We start from the raw sequence: 12,433 nt of genomic DNA, 5'->3' as shown, positions 1-12,433 counted from the left end.
AATAAACGGCGTATTTGTTTCTTTTGATGACCTTTCAACAAATTGACAGTTCTGCCTTCAATAGCCAAATATTTGAGAAATCGTCTTCAAACATTCACATACTACTTCGTTTCAAATATGATAAAGTCAAATGACATTTTCTTTTCAATTATCAAAGTGTAGAATTTAAAATAAAGGTGTTAGTCAATATCACTTATTTTTAAACACAAATCCCAGACGCCAGGGAAATGAATACAATAGTCACTGCTTCACATGCAATTTCTATTTAATATAAAAGTTATTAATCAAATTTTCACTTACTATGTATATTTATTGCACGTACTAAACTGAAAAACACTCATCTCATGTTAAACGTACAAGTAAAATAATCTATAACATACTATGTCCAGGTGACAACTAACGTGCGAGAACCACAATTTTGACTAAGAGGATCCCCACCCTCCCGAATTTTGGCTGGGTTGGAAGACACTTGCTCTAGATGTAAAACAGTTTACACATGTCCAGTTGTCGTGCATTGCAAGGATTTTACAGCTTTACTGGCGACCTTTGAATCTTTTGTTTTCGGGTATCCATGGGAATATAACTGATAAACTTTAAAAGATTAGGTAGGATAATCGGAAATGAACAATGCGATGATCACAAGATAATAGGTAAGGTTCTGAAAATGGGAAACCTTGAAATATAGATGGAATTGTTTCTTATCAAATTATAATTACTTCTGAGATTCTTAAATTTCACAGAATGCTTTATAAACCAACCCTTGCAGATGTAAACATTGTAGACATTGTTAAAGAATCTGCTGGTCCTGAATGTAGATCAGTAACAACATATATACGATTGTATATCGTATGTATAACGATTTATCCTATTGTGATATTGTAATAAAACAAAATGAATGCTCAGGATGATGAGGACTGTATGGCCGCGGTCATATTTAGACAATATAATAATATCCTTATGAAAAAGTGTTCTGAATAAAAAAAGGCACACATTCAAATTTTAAAATCATAGTTTATGTAATTTTTCTTTATTATATGTGAAATTCAGAGCTTATATATACAATGTAGCTAAACAAATGGTTTTAGAAATTTGAGATAAATTTGAGGGTTACTTTTGCTGACCACATACATGTAGCTAACCTCCTTTATGATAAATGTTATTGTATTTTTTTTTTAAAGAATAAAGTGTGTCAGAATATGGAAATGAAATATACCTCTTTGAATTTGTATTAAATCTACAAAAATATAATTAAAAATAACACGTAGCTGATCCTCGTAAATTCGGAATAGGACATCCGGATACCACAGGAGCAGGATAGGATTGTAATTATGGGCATGGGGATAGGCGGTGCTAACATGGCTTCAGTACATAATGTTTGGATTGACGTTTTAGGGTTCGACGGTCGTAACCATTTTCAGACTATAAACACCTCCTTAAGAGGAAGATCTTTCCATAAAGAGAAAGGACAAATGCAAAATTTTATATTAAAAAAAAAATAGGATTTTGAAATTAAATAAATTAGTAGTTTAAAGCTTATAAAACCATTTCAAAAAAATAAGGCAGAATAGATGGTTAGAGTGTTGAACAAGCAACTTAACGAACAGGATACAAGCACTATACGTTAGCATACATACAGGACAGGGAAGGATTAACAATGTTTATTATAAACGAATTGTTAAGTTAAACGATCTCCACGATTAACCTGATAATCCCAGAATTTGATAAACAAAACATGCAAAACAAGATGTAAACATAATGTAGTTTTTGTTTACGAATTTAGTATAATCAAAAACAGCTGTGTCATTCAAAATCATAAGAGTTAAAATGCTTAATTATTTGTACTAGGAAACACTGTTTTCATTTTCTAATGTTCACACATAACTGTGTCTTTGTCTGTGATGACACTGCACATCGACTAATTTATCTTATAAATGACTTTTTAAATATATATAAATTGAAATTAAAATCGTACAGTTGCTGTAAATTATATGAATACAAGTAATAAGGAATCATTATTTGATTATTTTTAGGTGATTAAATATAAGCATGCGTGTAAAAATCGGTTATAAACCTTTCGGGCCTTAATTTTTGCCTTTGATCGACAGGATGTTCAAAGACTTAAAAAAATCCAGCCGATCTGGTGTCACGACAAACCACACGAAAAAAAGTGGACACAATTAAAATACAACGCTTGTTATAAATATGAAATCATCCTGAATATAAATATTTTGATAAAAATATCTTTTAAAAATAAACTAATAAAATCAGATACACAAAGTTACAAAGCAAGACATTTTCCGCGTTTTACTTCATTTATCTGACATACACGTAAATGTGTTACATTGGTCTTTCTATGTACACATAAATATTTCATTTCCATTACTTAGAGAGATTATTAGCTTCTTAAATATATTTGGTGCAAATATATTAAACACATGTAACCTAACCATGTAAAGAAACAAGGTGGTATGGAACTCCAGCAACACAGCACGCCAATAGAGGCTTCAGACCGCAACATGTGGAGACAATTGTCTATACTTTATGTGCCTCCTGGCACGGAGAAGAATTAAGGGTGAATGTTAAGGTAACTTAACCTTCTTACATGTATAATTGTTTTCATAAAATCCCTGTTAGATCTGGACAAAAAAGCAATATACGATTAATACGAAAGAATCAACGGAAAAAAAGATTGAACGAAAAACATGGTATGATTAATGCATGGATGATAGATTAACGTGCGGACGGTACAATCGGATCTATAAAGGGAAGGATAAAATTGGAACATAATATTGCGGGTCACTGTCCACGTACATGTTTGATGTAGATATAGTACGAAAAGAAACAATATCCCATAAAACATACAGCTTTCAGTATTTTACATGTATTAATGTATTTCATAATATGTATCATCGCATCATCAATGTATCATCTAAAATTTAATGTTAAATCAAGAACTTAATTAATGTTTGATCGATGGCCCTTACGAATACAAAAGTATTGCACCTAAGCTTCAAAACCGATGACCACCTAAAGTGATGTTGTTAGAGCATATATTTCCTAAATAAACGCACAAACACAACTGCAGCAAAGATTGAGTTAAACGATTTATTTGGAAAATAAAATCACCTGCAGTTTTAATGCGAGCTATTAATTGTGAAGATTTGAATTTCAATTTTGATCATAACATTTTTTTTCTTCAAATTTTGCTTACTAAAATATCTTAATAATGCCATGATTTATAATTTGCAACGTTTACAAATTATTGTTTTATGCTTAATCACCTTCTTCTGATAAAATAGATGCTAAGTCTTAGACTAATTGACATTAACTATAACAGTTATTGTTCCAAATATGTACCACACTCCTACGAAGTGGGTTTCTTCCTTTTTGCTAAAATCAATTTCAAATAGTTAAAGTACACGAAACTTAATGAATAACGACTAGCATTTAAAAATGACCAATAATAAGAAATGTGGAAATGAACGTATGGTTTATAATTATATGAATATAGATATATTTACAGCAGCTTTAAGAAATTGTTATCACCAAAAAAAAAAAAAATTGAAAGGTCGAACAAATTGTTTACGGCATAAGTTGATTCCATCCATAACGTCATATTTGTCATTATCAGGAACGATATAAAACAGAACAACGCATTATTGTCTGCATTCGAATCTCATCACAATTTTTACGAACGTACACTCCGGTTGTTAGAAATCAGATGCATACCTATGTGAAATTACAAGTCGTAAGCAATTTCAAACCAGGGGATCCGACGTGCCATATTAGAGAATGAAGAAATCAAAAACAACTGTATATCATTCCCTGTTCTATTTACAATACATGTTAATTTGCAATGAAAAACTATCTTTTAAAATGAATATGTATATCTAATTTCTGGACTCCAGTTGCTACAACTGTCAATCAATAAAGTGGAGCCGATCACGGCATTTTTCGCGAGCTCAAAATCGAAAGTCCAAAGGAAATTTACAAAAATGGAGCAGAGGGAACACGGACCTGATAAAAACCGGAGGTAGGATCAAATGTCATGGAGGAGTGAGCATCAACATCCGTATATTAAATAAAAAATAATATAAACTAGACGCTGGTTGCGAGCAACGAAAGATCTTTTGTTTGAGTGTACAATAAATTAGACTATAGGAAAAGTTGTTCTCTTCTGTAATTTCTAAATACGTCTTTAAATTCCATTAAACCCTCTGTAAGAATTTCAAAAGGCTTCTAAAACTTACTTTAAAAAGCCGCTATTATTGTTATTTTTGATAAAATTAAATTGGAAATAAGTAATATCTATCATTTTAGATATAAAATCATAAATCTTAATACAATTAAGAAAGAAAAAAAATTCGGCACTGAGGGACTGAACCCGGGTCGCCTGGGCACAAGTCCACCACTCTAACGACTAAACTACGCGGACTCTCGCTTCCGGACTTTAGAACAAAAAATCTCGAGAATGAGTGGGTCGATTTCAAAACAAATTTCATATTCAGATGTTTTGAAATTGTCGCTATCGAATAAAAACATTAAAAATTCTCAAGTAAAAAAAATTGAAAAATTGAGGTTTTTCATTTCCCTCCTGTGAAAACGGAAGTGACAACCGACGTTCGGATATACAAGAGACACTGCGGCTGAAGACTCTCTACCATCCCTGAAGAAGCAAAAACATAAAATCTTAAATATCTCGGGACCGGAAGTGACGATCATAAAATTGCAAGGCTTTTATGTAGCAGGTGACAGCTATTACATGCGTGACTACAAATGTATGATTGAACCCACGTATGGAATAAAATGTTTCGAACAGAAGCATAGATTCTGTCAAATGTGCTCACTGAAAACACTGGCACTTTTTAAATCGCTTTCCATAAACTGTTCCTATGGTCATATGTAACTTCAAAGCTTTATTTGATTTTTTTTAGACGTTAAATAATGCATAAAGTTCAATTCAGCAAACGTGCCAATTGATCAACCAACAGAATAATGCTGATTAAAATATCTCCTACTTCTTATTGAATTAGCAAATTCAGGTAGGTTAGGTACACTTTTTCCGGATATAGATTATCTTTAGGGATTAAAGAATCCTCAATCGTTTAAACAGTATGCTAGTTTTGATAAATTTTTGAGTGCATATAAATTAGAAGTATCCACCAGTGTTTAAATATTACGGGAAAAAAGCAATGTGTTGATATTTTCTTCATAAAAACGGCACTGAAAAAGGACACATTCTCTAAAGCTTAATAACACTTGTTTTTTATTCGTTTTAAGTTTAACCTATTCAAAATAAAATAAATAACTACATGTGTTCAAGATGGTCAGCTTTGTAATGACAATTTTTTATTAAAAATATTTCTTAAAAACTGTATAAGTGGTTATTTATGCTGGTGGTTAAGTATGCGTTTTCTATGGTCAAACAATACGCGTAGGTATTAAATAAGAGGATACGTGATTTACCACTCTTAATCGTTAAATAATTTAACATACGCGCGGGGATATTTTACGCGGATTTCGGCTTACTGCGTAACTAGTGAAATTTCCCACACGTGTAAATAACCACTTTTACATTATCTAGATTCAAAGAAAACGATCAATAAGTTTAGTTTAAATAGTCTGTGTCTTAAGTCGTAGTTGGTAATTTTTGCAATGCTTTGTCTTGGTCGAGTTGGAGCTTTGGGGCCTACCCGGTGGGACACCGCAATGTCGGACCCTTGAAGTGGTACCTTCAATTTGACAGCGATTTCCAGAACTATGTCGTCGGTCTTGTCATTTTCTTCCGGCACGCCAGATATCCGCACGCAGCTACGCCTGATATACATCTCAAGATTATCGATTTCTTGTTTGAGATATTCATTTTCCTTTTGAAGTGACAATAAGTTTAGTGTAACTTAATTGCAATGTGACATGCAGTAGATAAATCAACCTGTATCGATGTCATTTTGTCAAAACAATTTATCACACAAAGAGGTATTGCGCACTTAATATACGATTTGGCCTCAAATATGACCTTTTGCAAACATAAGATATTTTCAATATTATATATCATTTAGTTCAAATATATTCAAAGAAACTTACACAATCACTATGCTCTAAGAGTCTTAATTATCTTACACGACATCATTTCAATATTCATGTTTTGTTGGGGATATTTAGGATAGTACAGTAAAACACGGTTATAGCGAACACGCTTACAATGAATTGACACTTACAGCGAAGTGATTTTCATCCCCGGTGACTATATTACATTGTGTAAACTTGACGGATATAACGAATTACGCATATAAAGAAGCAAAATCGCCCGTCTCTGGTGCTTTGTTTTAACCGTGTTTTACTGTAGTCAGTTTACGATAAAATTTGGATATTTGACTATTTGAATCACCCTAAACCAAAGACATCCGATTAAAAGTATGTCCTACGGGTATTGTAGTACACGTTTACATTGAATTAGTTTTGGTTTAACGTGGTCTTCGTACTGAAAATTAAACAAATATTTCAATTAGTGTCTTTTCTAATATAATCATGTATAGAGATATATATATTGAAAATGCTTCTGCTGAAAATGTTAGATGCGTGGCCCAGTGATAACGACGAGGTCTTTTTGATTTTGTGGTCGCTGGATCGAATCCACTAAGTAGTATCTTTTTCACCTAAATTGAAACAAGAACAGAATAGAGAGGTTAAGTTACATGTATCTATTCTTCTGTGAGTTTTTTTCAAAAATTATCTTCTTTAATCCAGTCTGAGTATGAGCATACCCAATATAAACAGATCCCTTCATTAACACTATACATGTACTCTATCTACACTTAATTCCATTGCATTTTGCTTGAACTTATCACGGTTCAGAATATCAAACACTGTTATACACAGAGTTTCCCGAATTTATAACAAATTACAGACACCATTATAAATCAGTACAGTGTATCCAGGTTTCGAAAATCATATTGCGACAGCTACGTACCTGCAGCTATTTTAGTAACAAGTACTTTCCGTCCATACACAGGTGTAGGCAAAATAATGGGAAAAGGCGCTATACCTCTTTACAAACTCTCTCTCTCTCTCTCTCTCTCTCTTTCTCTCTATCTAAAAGATTGGATACCCCTATATTGTTGCTAACCACTTCACAGTTGTTCAATTGAATCAGACTCAAGTATTTCAGGAAAAAAGCCCAATTTAGGATACAGAACTCAACAAAACGTATTTACATTAGCAGCTGTTCACGACTGGGGCCTTGCATTAAACAACTTTGCTAGCGCTGTTAGTTAGAGTTTAAGATTGCTTACAAGAGGAATACCGTGTTATAAACATCATTTAATATAATCATATGATGATACATTTCATGAAATAAATCATTAAACAATTAAACCATGTAAAATGAACAACAATATATGGATCCGGATTTCACAATTCATTGTGTCAAATATTCTAGAGTTTCTAATTTGTAGACATTTGACACACTGAGAGCACAATTGGCTTAAGATAATCTTAAAGCCCTTGTCCAACATGATCAAAGTGATATTTCTTGGAATATCCTGGGGATCTGTCAACAGATCCAGGGTGACATTCAGGCAGCTCTGTTTTTTTTTCGGCAATCTCTCAGAGAGAATTCATTATGTAAAATACAGATTGCAGCCAGGCTGAGAATTCAAGACATAGACAACCCAGCAGTAGATTGACTGTCAGTTTCGTTATTTGATTACTGTAAATTCCTTATTTTACGCGAGTACTTAATTCTGCGATTCAATGGTTTTGCATCAAATCGCGAGAATATAAAATCGCGAACGCCGAATTTTTATCATAATTCCAAATAGTTTACATCTGACTGGAAAAAATGAAAGCGAGATTTTAAGCGAGATGTGCTTCTCATGAATTTACGCGGATATTAATTCCTCGTGTTTAATTAGGAATTTACAGTATGTAACAAAAACAAGAACAATGTGTTAACCGATCCAAATAATAAACACTTCACATGCCAGTTTATGCTAGAAAGTTTTTTTGCGTTATCCAATGATTTGTTATTGCTGTAAAGATGATATTCATTACTAAATAAGGAATAATTAATCTCTAATTCACTTTAAAAAGAATAAAGATATAGGTCGTATAAATAATCTCTTCACATGTTTTTGTTGTAATGGCAATGTTTACTATTTTTGTGAAGATTTATAACTTAATAAGGATAATTAAACACTCATTTATTTAAAAACAAAATATACATACAGGTTGGTTATGTGATAAATTCCAATGAATTTATTTGCTTTTTTCCCCTTTTCCTCTTGATTTTTTAGTGGGGAGCCAAGTAGTTTTAATCAAGTACTAAACCGTCTTTTTTTACAATGTTTATTAGTTTAACATGTGATTGTATGTACGTGTTGATTTGATATATTGTAAAATTTAAAAAAAGGAAATAAAATTATAAAAGTACAAATCTTGCCGTCATTTAATCAAAAACAAAACCGTACTTAAAAAGCGTATGCAGTCTTTTATAATAAAATATAGTTAATAAATAGTGTTTGTCAAGTTCGAAATGCATAATACCTAAATATTTAAAGTATGGGTTGCCGGAAGGCAATACTTTTAAAGCGTCGTGCAAAACGTAGGACGATTCTGTTTCGGTGAGCCCGATTCGAGTGCGGTCGCTATACCAACTCTATATTACTTGTGTAGCCTTGTGCAATCTTATCTACTCAGGCACTATCATTTTGCATGGAATGAAAAGGGCACAAGACCGTTTAAAACTAGGACCGATTTTAATTTGTAGCAAAATAAACAATACTTTTTTCTTGATGCACCATGTTCAGTTTCAAATGAGCATTAAGTGCTCAATAAATTCACGTAGGAAACTTCCATTAGAAATTCTATTTGTTTTATTTCTGTTTTTACTGTTTAAAAACACCAAAGCAAATTCAAGCAAATATTGGGTTTTTATCTTCCTAAACTATAGAACAAACATAAAGATTTAAACCCTAAAAGGAATAATTCTTTTCTTTTCTTTTTATGGAACCATTTAACGCTTTACAATATATAAAAACACTTCACGTCTGATCAAGAGGAAGATATTGAGATATAAATAGTGCATAGTGCTTGACATCTTACTTTATATACATAGATAGTTAGATACAGCTCAGCCTTCTAAAATCTGAAGAGTTCTGTACAAAAATACTTAAAATATTTCATTTAACTAAATTGAAATGGACTGATTGATTTGATTGGTTGTTTTTCGAAAACCCAGTCATCTTAAAAATTAAATTTGCATGAGTCCCACTCCAAATTATAGTTTAGAGTTAAATGTTATTCACAATTTAAGTGGAACCTCGTTGTAAAAAACATCATATTTTGATTTTTTTTATATTTAGTAACATTTTCAGGAATTATATATACTTCAAAATACACACCAATCAAAAAACATCTACTGTACATTTTTTGATTGGTTAGATGATATATGTTGTTAACAATCCTTAAAAAGTCCATGCAAATTGCCAAAATTGAAAATTCCACATCAATTTAAAAAAAGAAGATAATTCAATGCAAAATATAAATTCGCCAAAATAATAGTAGAAATCAATTTTGACATTGTTTTCAATGTTATGTCAACTCTCGGTGTACAAGGTCAACAAATAGATAAACACTGTTATTATGTAACAATATACATTAAAATAAAACTGATAATTTCCAATTACAATATAAGCGGAAGTTGCCATAAACATGACATATTAACACCAATAGTTTAAAATAGTTAGTCAATTGCATTATACAATGCAGCGGTTGAATGATTATATATCTAGATTATTCCTAGACTGAATTTTCATTTGAGAAAAAAAATGTCAGTGTATGATTACCACATATTTAAACTCTGGGTTTTTTTTCTACTTGAAAAACTTTCTGCAAAATTGGAAAAACCATATTTTGTTGTAAAGAGGGTTTTATGATATGATGGCTAATTTAGACTGTTTTTATTCATTATCCATGTAAAAAACGAAGTTCTATTTTAAGCTAAATAGTTTAAAGTTTTTCTTTACTGTATGACAATTTAAAGCTAAAAATATATCTAAAAATAAATTGAAAAATCTTATTGTTGACCACTGATTCTCCTTACCCGCTTCACAGCTGTGAAATCTTATCAAACTCAAGAATTTCAGGAAAAGACATAACATCCGGACTTTGAAGCAAATTAACAAACTAGTTTCCAAGAGAGAGGACGCAATTATTAGATAGCGCCTTGTATGGTTAACAGTTATGTGGTAAGTAACTAGACAATTTTTTAAGACGAATTTGTGAGAAGGGATTCTGATTTCATGTAGTTTAAAACTGTCAAGAATATGAAACCGATATTTTAGAATTTGTGAAGGATGCTTTTAAAGATTTTATGCAAATATTAAATTCATGTTTGAGAAGGAATTTACGATATTAAACAAATGAGAGAAACACAAGGGCTGTTGATTATTTTAAAAAAATTAAACATTTTGCTAAGGAGTACTTATTATGATTATTTATAAATTTATACAAATTAAAAAATCAATAATTTTCAAAAGCTTTCCTGACTTCTTTACAGCTTCGTGCATGTACAGCGTGGTAATATTATAATTTATTTACATTTTCAGAAATCACACACCTATTGCATGAAAATGTGCTCAAGCACAACACCACACACGTAAGTCAATTTGTATTTTAACTTTACAAGTTACAACTCGCAAACCGATATTAAACTTATTTTCAAAATATTTTTCCAGTCAGTTGGCTTTCCAGTTAATGTCTCCATCAGTTTATCATGTGATGTGTAGCATAATAGGGACCCCAGAAGAAGTTAGCTATAGAAGGGATATGGTGGACATTAGCGAGTTCCTGAAAAATCTACGTACGAGTTATTCTTGCAAAAAGATGCAATGTGGTAGCCACAGAGAAGGATTCCGATTTGATAAATCAGACATAGACGAAATGTATATAGTACCTAGGCACCCTGTAATCTGGGATATGTCACAATTTGGGTTGTACAACACCGACATACATAAACTGATTCTCTGTAACTCTTCCGAGAGTCCACCAGGATTTACTTTACTTAGGTGCTTACAATTAGAAAACACATTCGAAAACGTTATAAATGCTTGTGTACGGAAAAAAGGAGATTTGTATATATCAAGCTCTAAATTCAGAGAGATCACATGTTCTCTAATAAGACCTAATTCTACAATACATGGACCATGTGGTAGTGGACTTGTCGGAAGAACAATGTATGACTATGCCCATTGTTTTGTCAGTGATTTTTGGCCTCCCACTGCATCATCATGGATAGAAAGATGTCATGCATGGCCTCCGCAGCATATTTCTAGCGACATTTTCCGAAATGGTTGTCACTTTGTTGCGATAGGACACAGACTAGGAAACCACGAAGACATCGAATGGAGAATATCTTTCTCCCAGGCAGAAAACAAACTTGTGTACTCTATGAATCATACGCAATTTTTAATTTATGGCTTGCTGAAGTTGTTCCTGAATGATGTAATTAATGCTGGATTAAGTGATGAAGAGAAAATGCTGTGTTCATATCACATGAAAACAGCCATTTTTTGGGCCATACAACAAAACATGCTACCTCAGTGGTGTCCAGGAAATATAATGGCAGGTTTCTGGATCTGCTTTAAACTTGTTCTTAAATGGGTGTATGAAGGGGTTTGTCCTAATTTTTTTATTCCCCAGAACAATATGTTCTTAAGCCGTATATATGGCGAAGATCAGAAAAATCTATTTAAAAAACTCAATAAATTGTATGAAAAGGGTATATCCCTGTTGTTACACATTTCACCTATCAGAGACTATATCATTAACAGCCTAATCTATCTTGGATGTATAGTTTCTTACGAATACACTATGGGCAGTGAGCTTTGTTTTGATTTTACTTTTTTTGGCAGAAATAGACGATTGTGATTCTGTAATAACCAACAATCTACAGGACTGTGCAAAAGTCCTCCTTAAAATAGAACAGTTGATCTGTTCACCTCTGACAAGTTATACGACCATCCTGTTACAAAAGCTTACAGCCACAGTCCTTCAAAGTACTGCGTTTGTACTACATGACAAATACATTGATAAAAATGACAACAAAAATACATATATCAAAGACAGAAACGCACTCAACTTGCTTGGATTATCAATGAAATTTGGATATGTGTCGGACATGCTGTACATTGCAATGTTCTATTACAAAACATTCAGATACAAGGAAGCTTTATCTATAATAGATATATCAAAAGTCAAGATGTCACAACCATATGTCTTGTTTAGAGGACACAGACAACGTAGGGCGTATATTGAGGCTGTAGGAGGACAACCTTGGTCTACAAAAATGAGACAAGCAATAGCAAACGTTCTTCGGCTTGACAATCAGATTTGTTATATTACTGAATTGATGCTGGAACAGGAGTCTTCTAAA

The 12,433-nt window shown here is 32.2% G+C and overlaps 1 protein-coding gene across 2 annotated transcripts; it reads left to right on the top strand.

The window, feature by feature from the left end:
- Nucleotides 1–10,153: 10,153 nt before the first annotated feature.
- LOC128163682 (uncharacterized) lies at nt 10,154–12,061 on the top strand. Of its 2 annotated transcripts, none has more exons than XM_052827310.1 (3): nt 10,154–10,247; nt 10,608–10,657; nt 10,737–12,061. In XM_052827310.1, the coding sequence occupies exons 1-3, from the start codon at nt 10,230–10,232 to the stop codon at nt 11,926–11,928; spliced, it is 1,260 nt and encodes a 419-aa protein (XP_052683270.1). In that variant the 5' UTR covers nt 10,154–10,229; the 3' UTR covers nt 11,929–12,061. The 2 variants fall into 2 exon arrangements, with proteins under 2 accessions (XP_052683270.1, XP_052683271.1); XM_052827311.1 differs by having other exon boundaries at nt 10,189–10,247; nt 10,796–12,061.
- Nucleotides 12,062–12,433: the final 372 nt, after the last annotated feature.

This window comes from Crassostrea angulata, chromosome 9, assembly GCF_025612915.1.
Source record: "Crassostrea angulata isolate pt1a10 chromosome 9, ASM2561291v2, whole genome shotgun sequence".
In the NCBI taxonomy this organism is placed as follows: Eukaryota; Metazoa; Mollusca; class Bivalvia; order Ostreida; family Ostreidae; genus Magallana; species Magallana angulata.
This window is presented reverse-complemented; position numbering and strand designations above follow the sequence as displayed.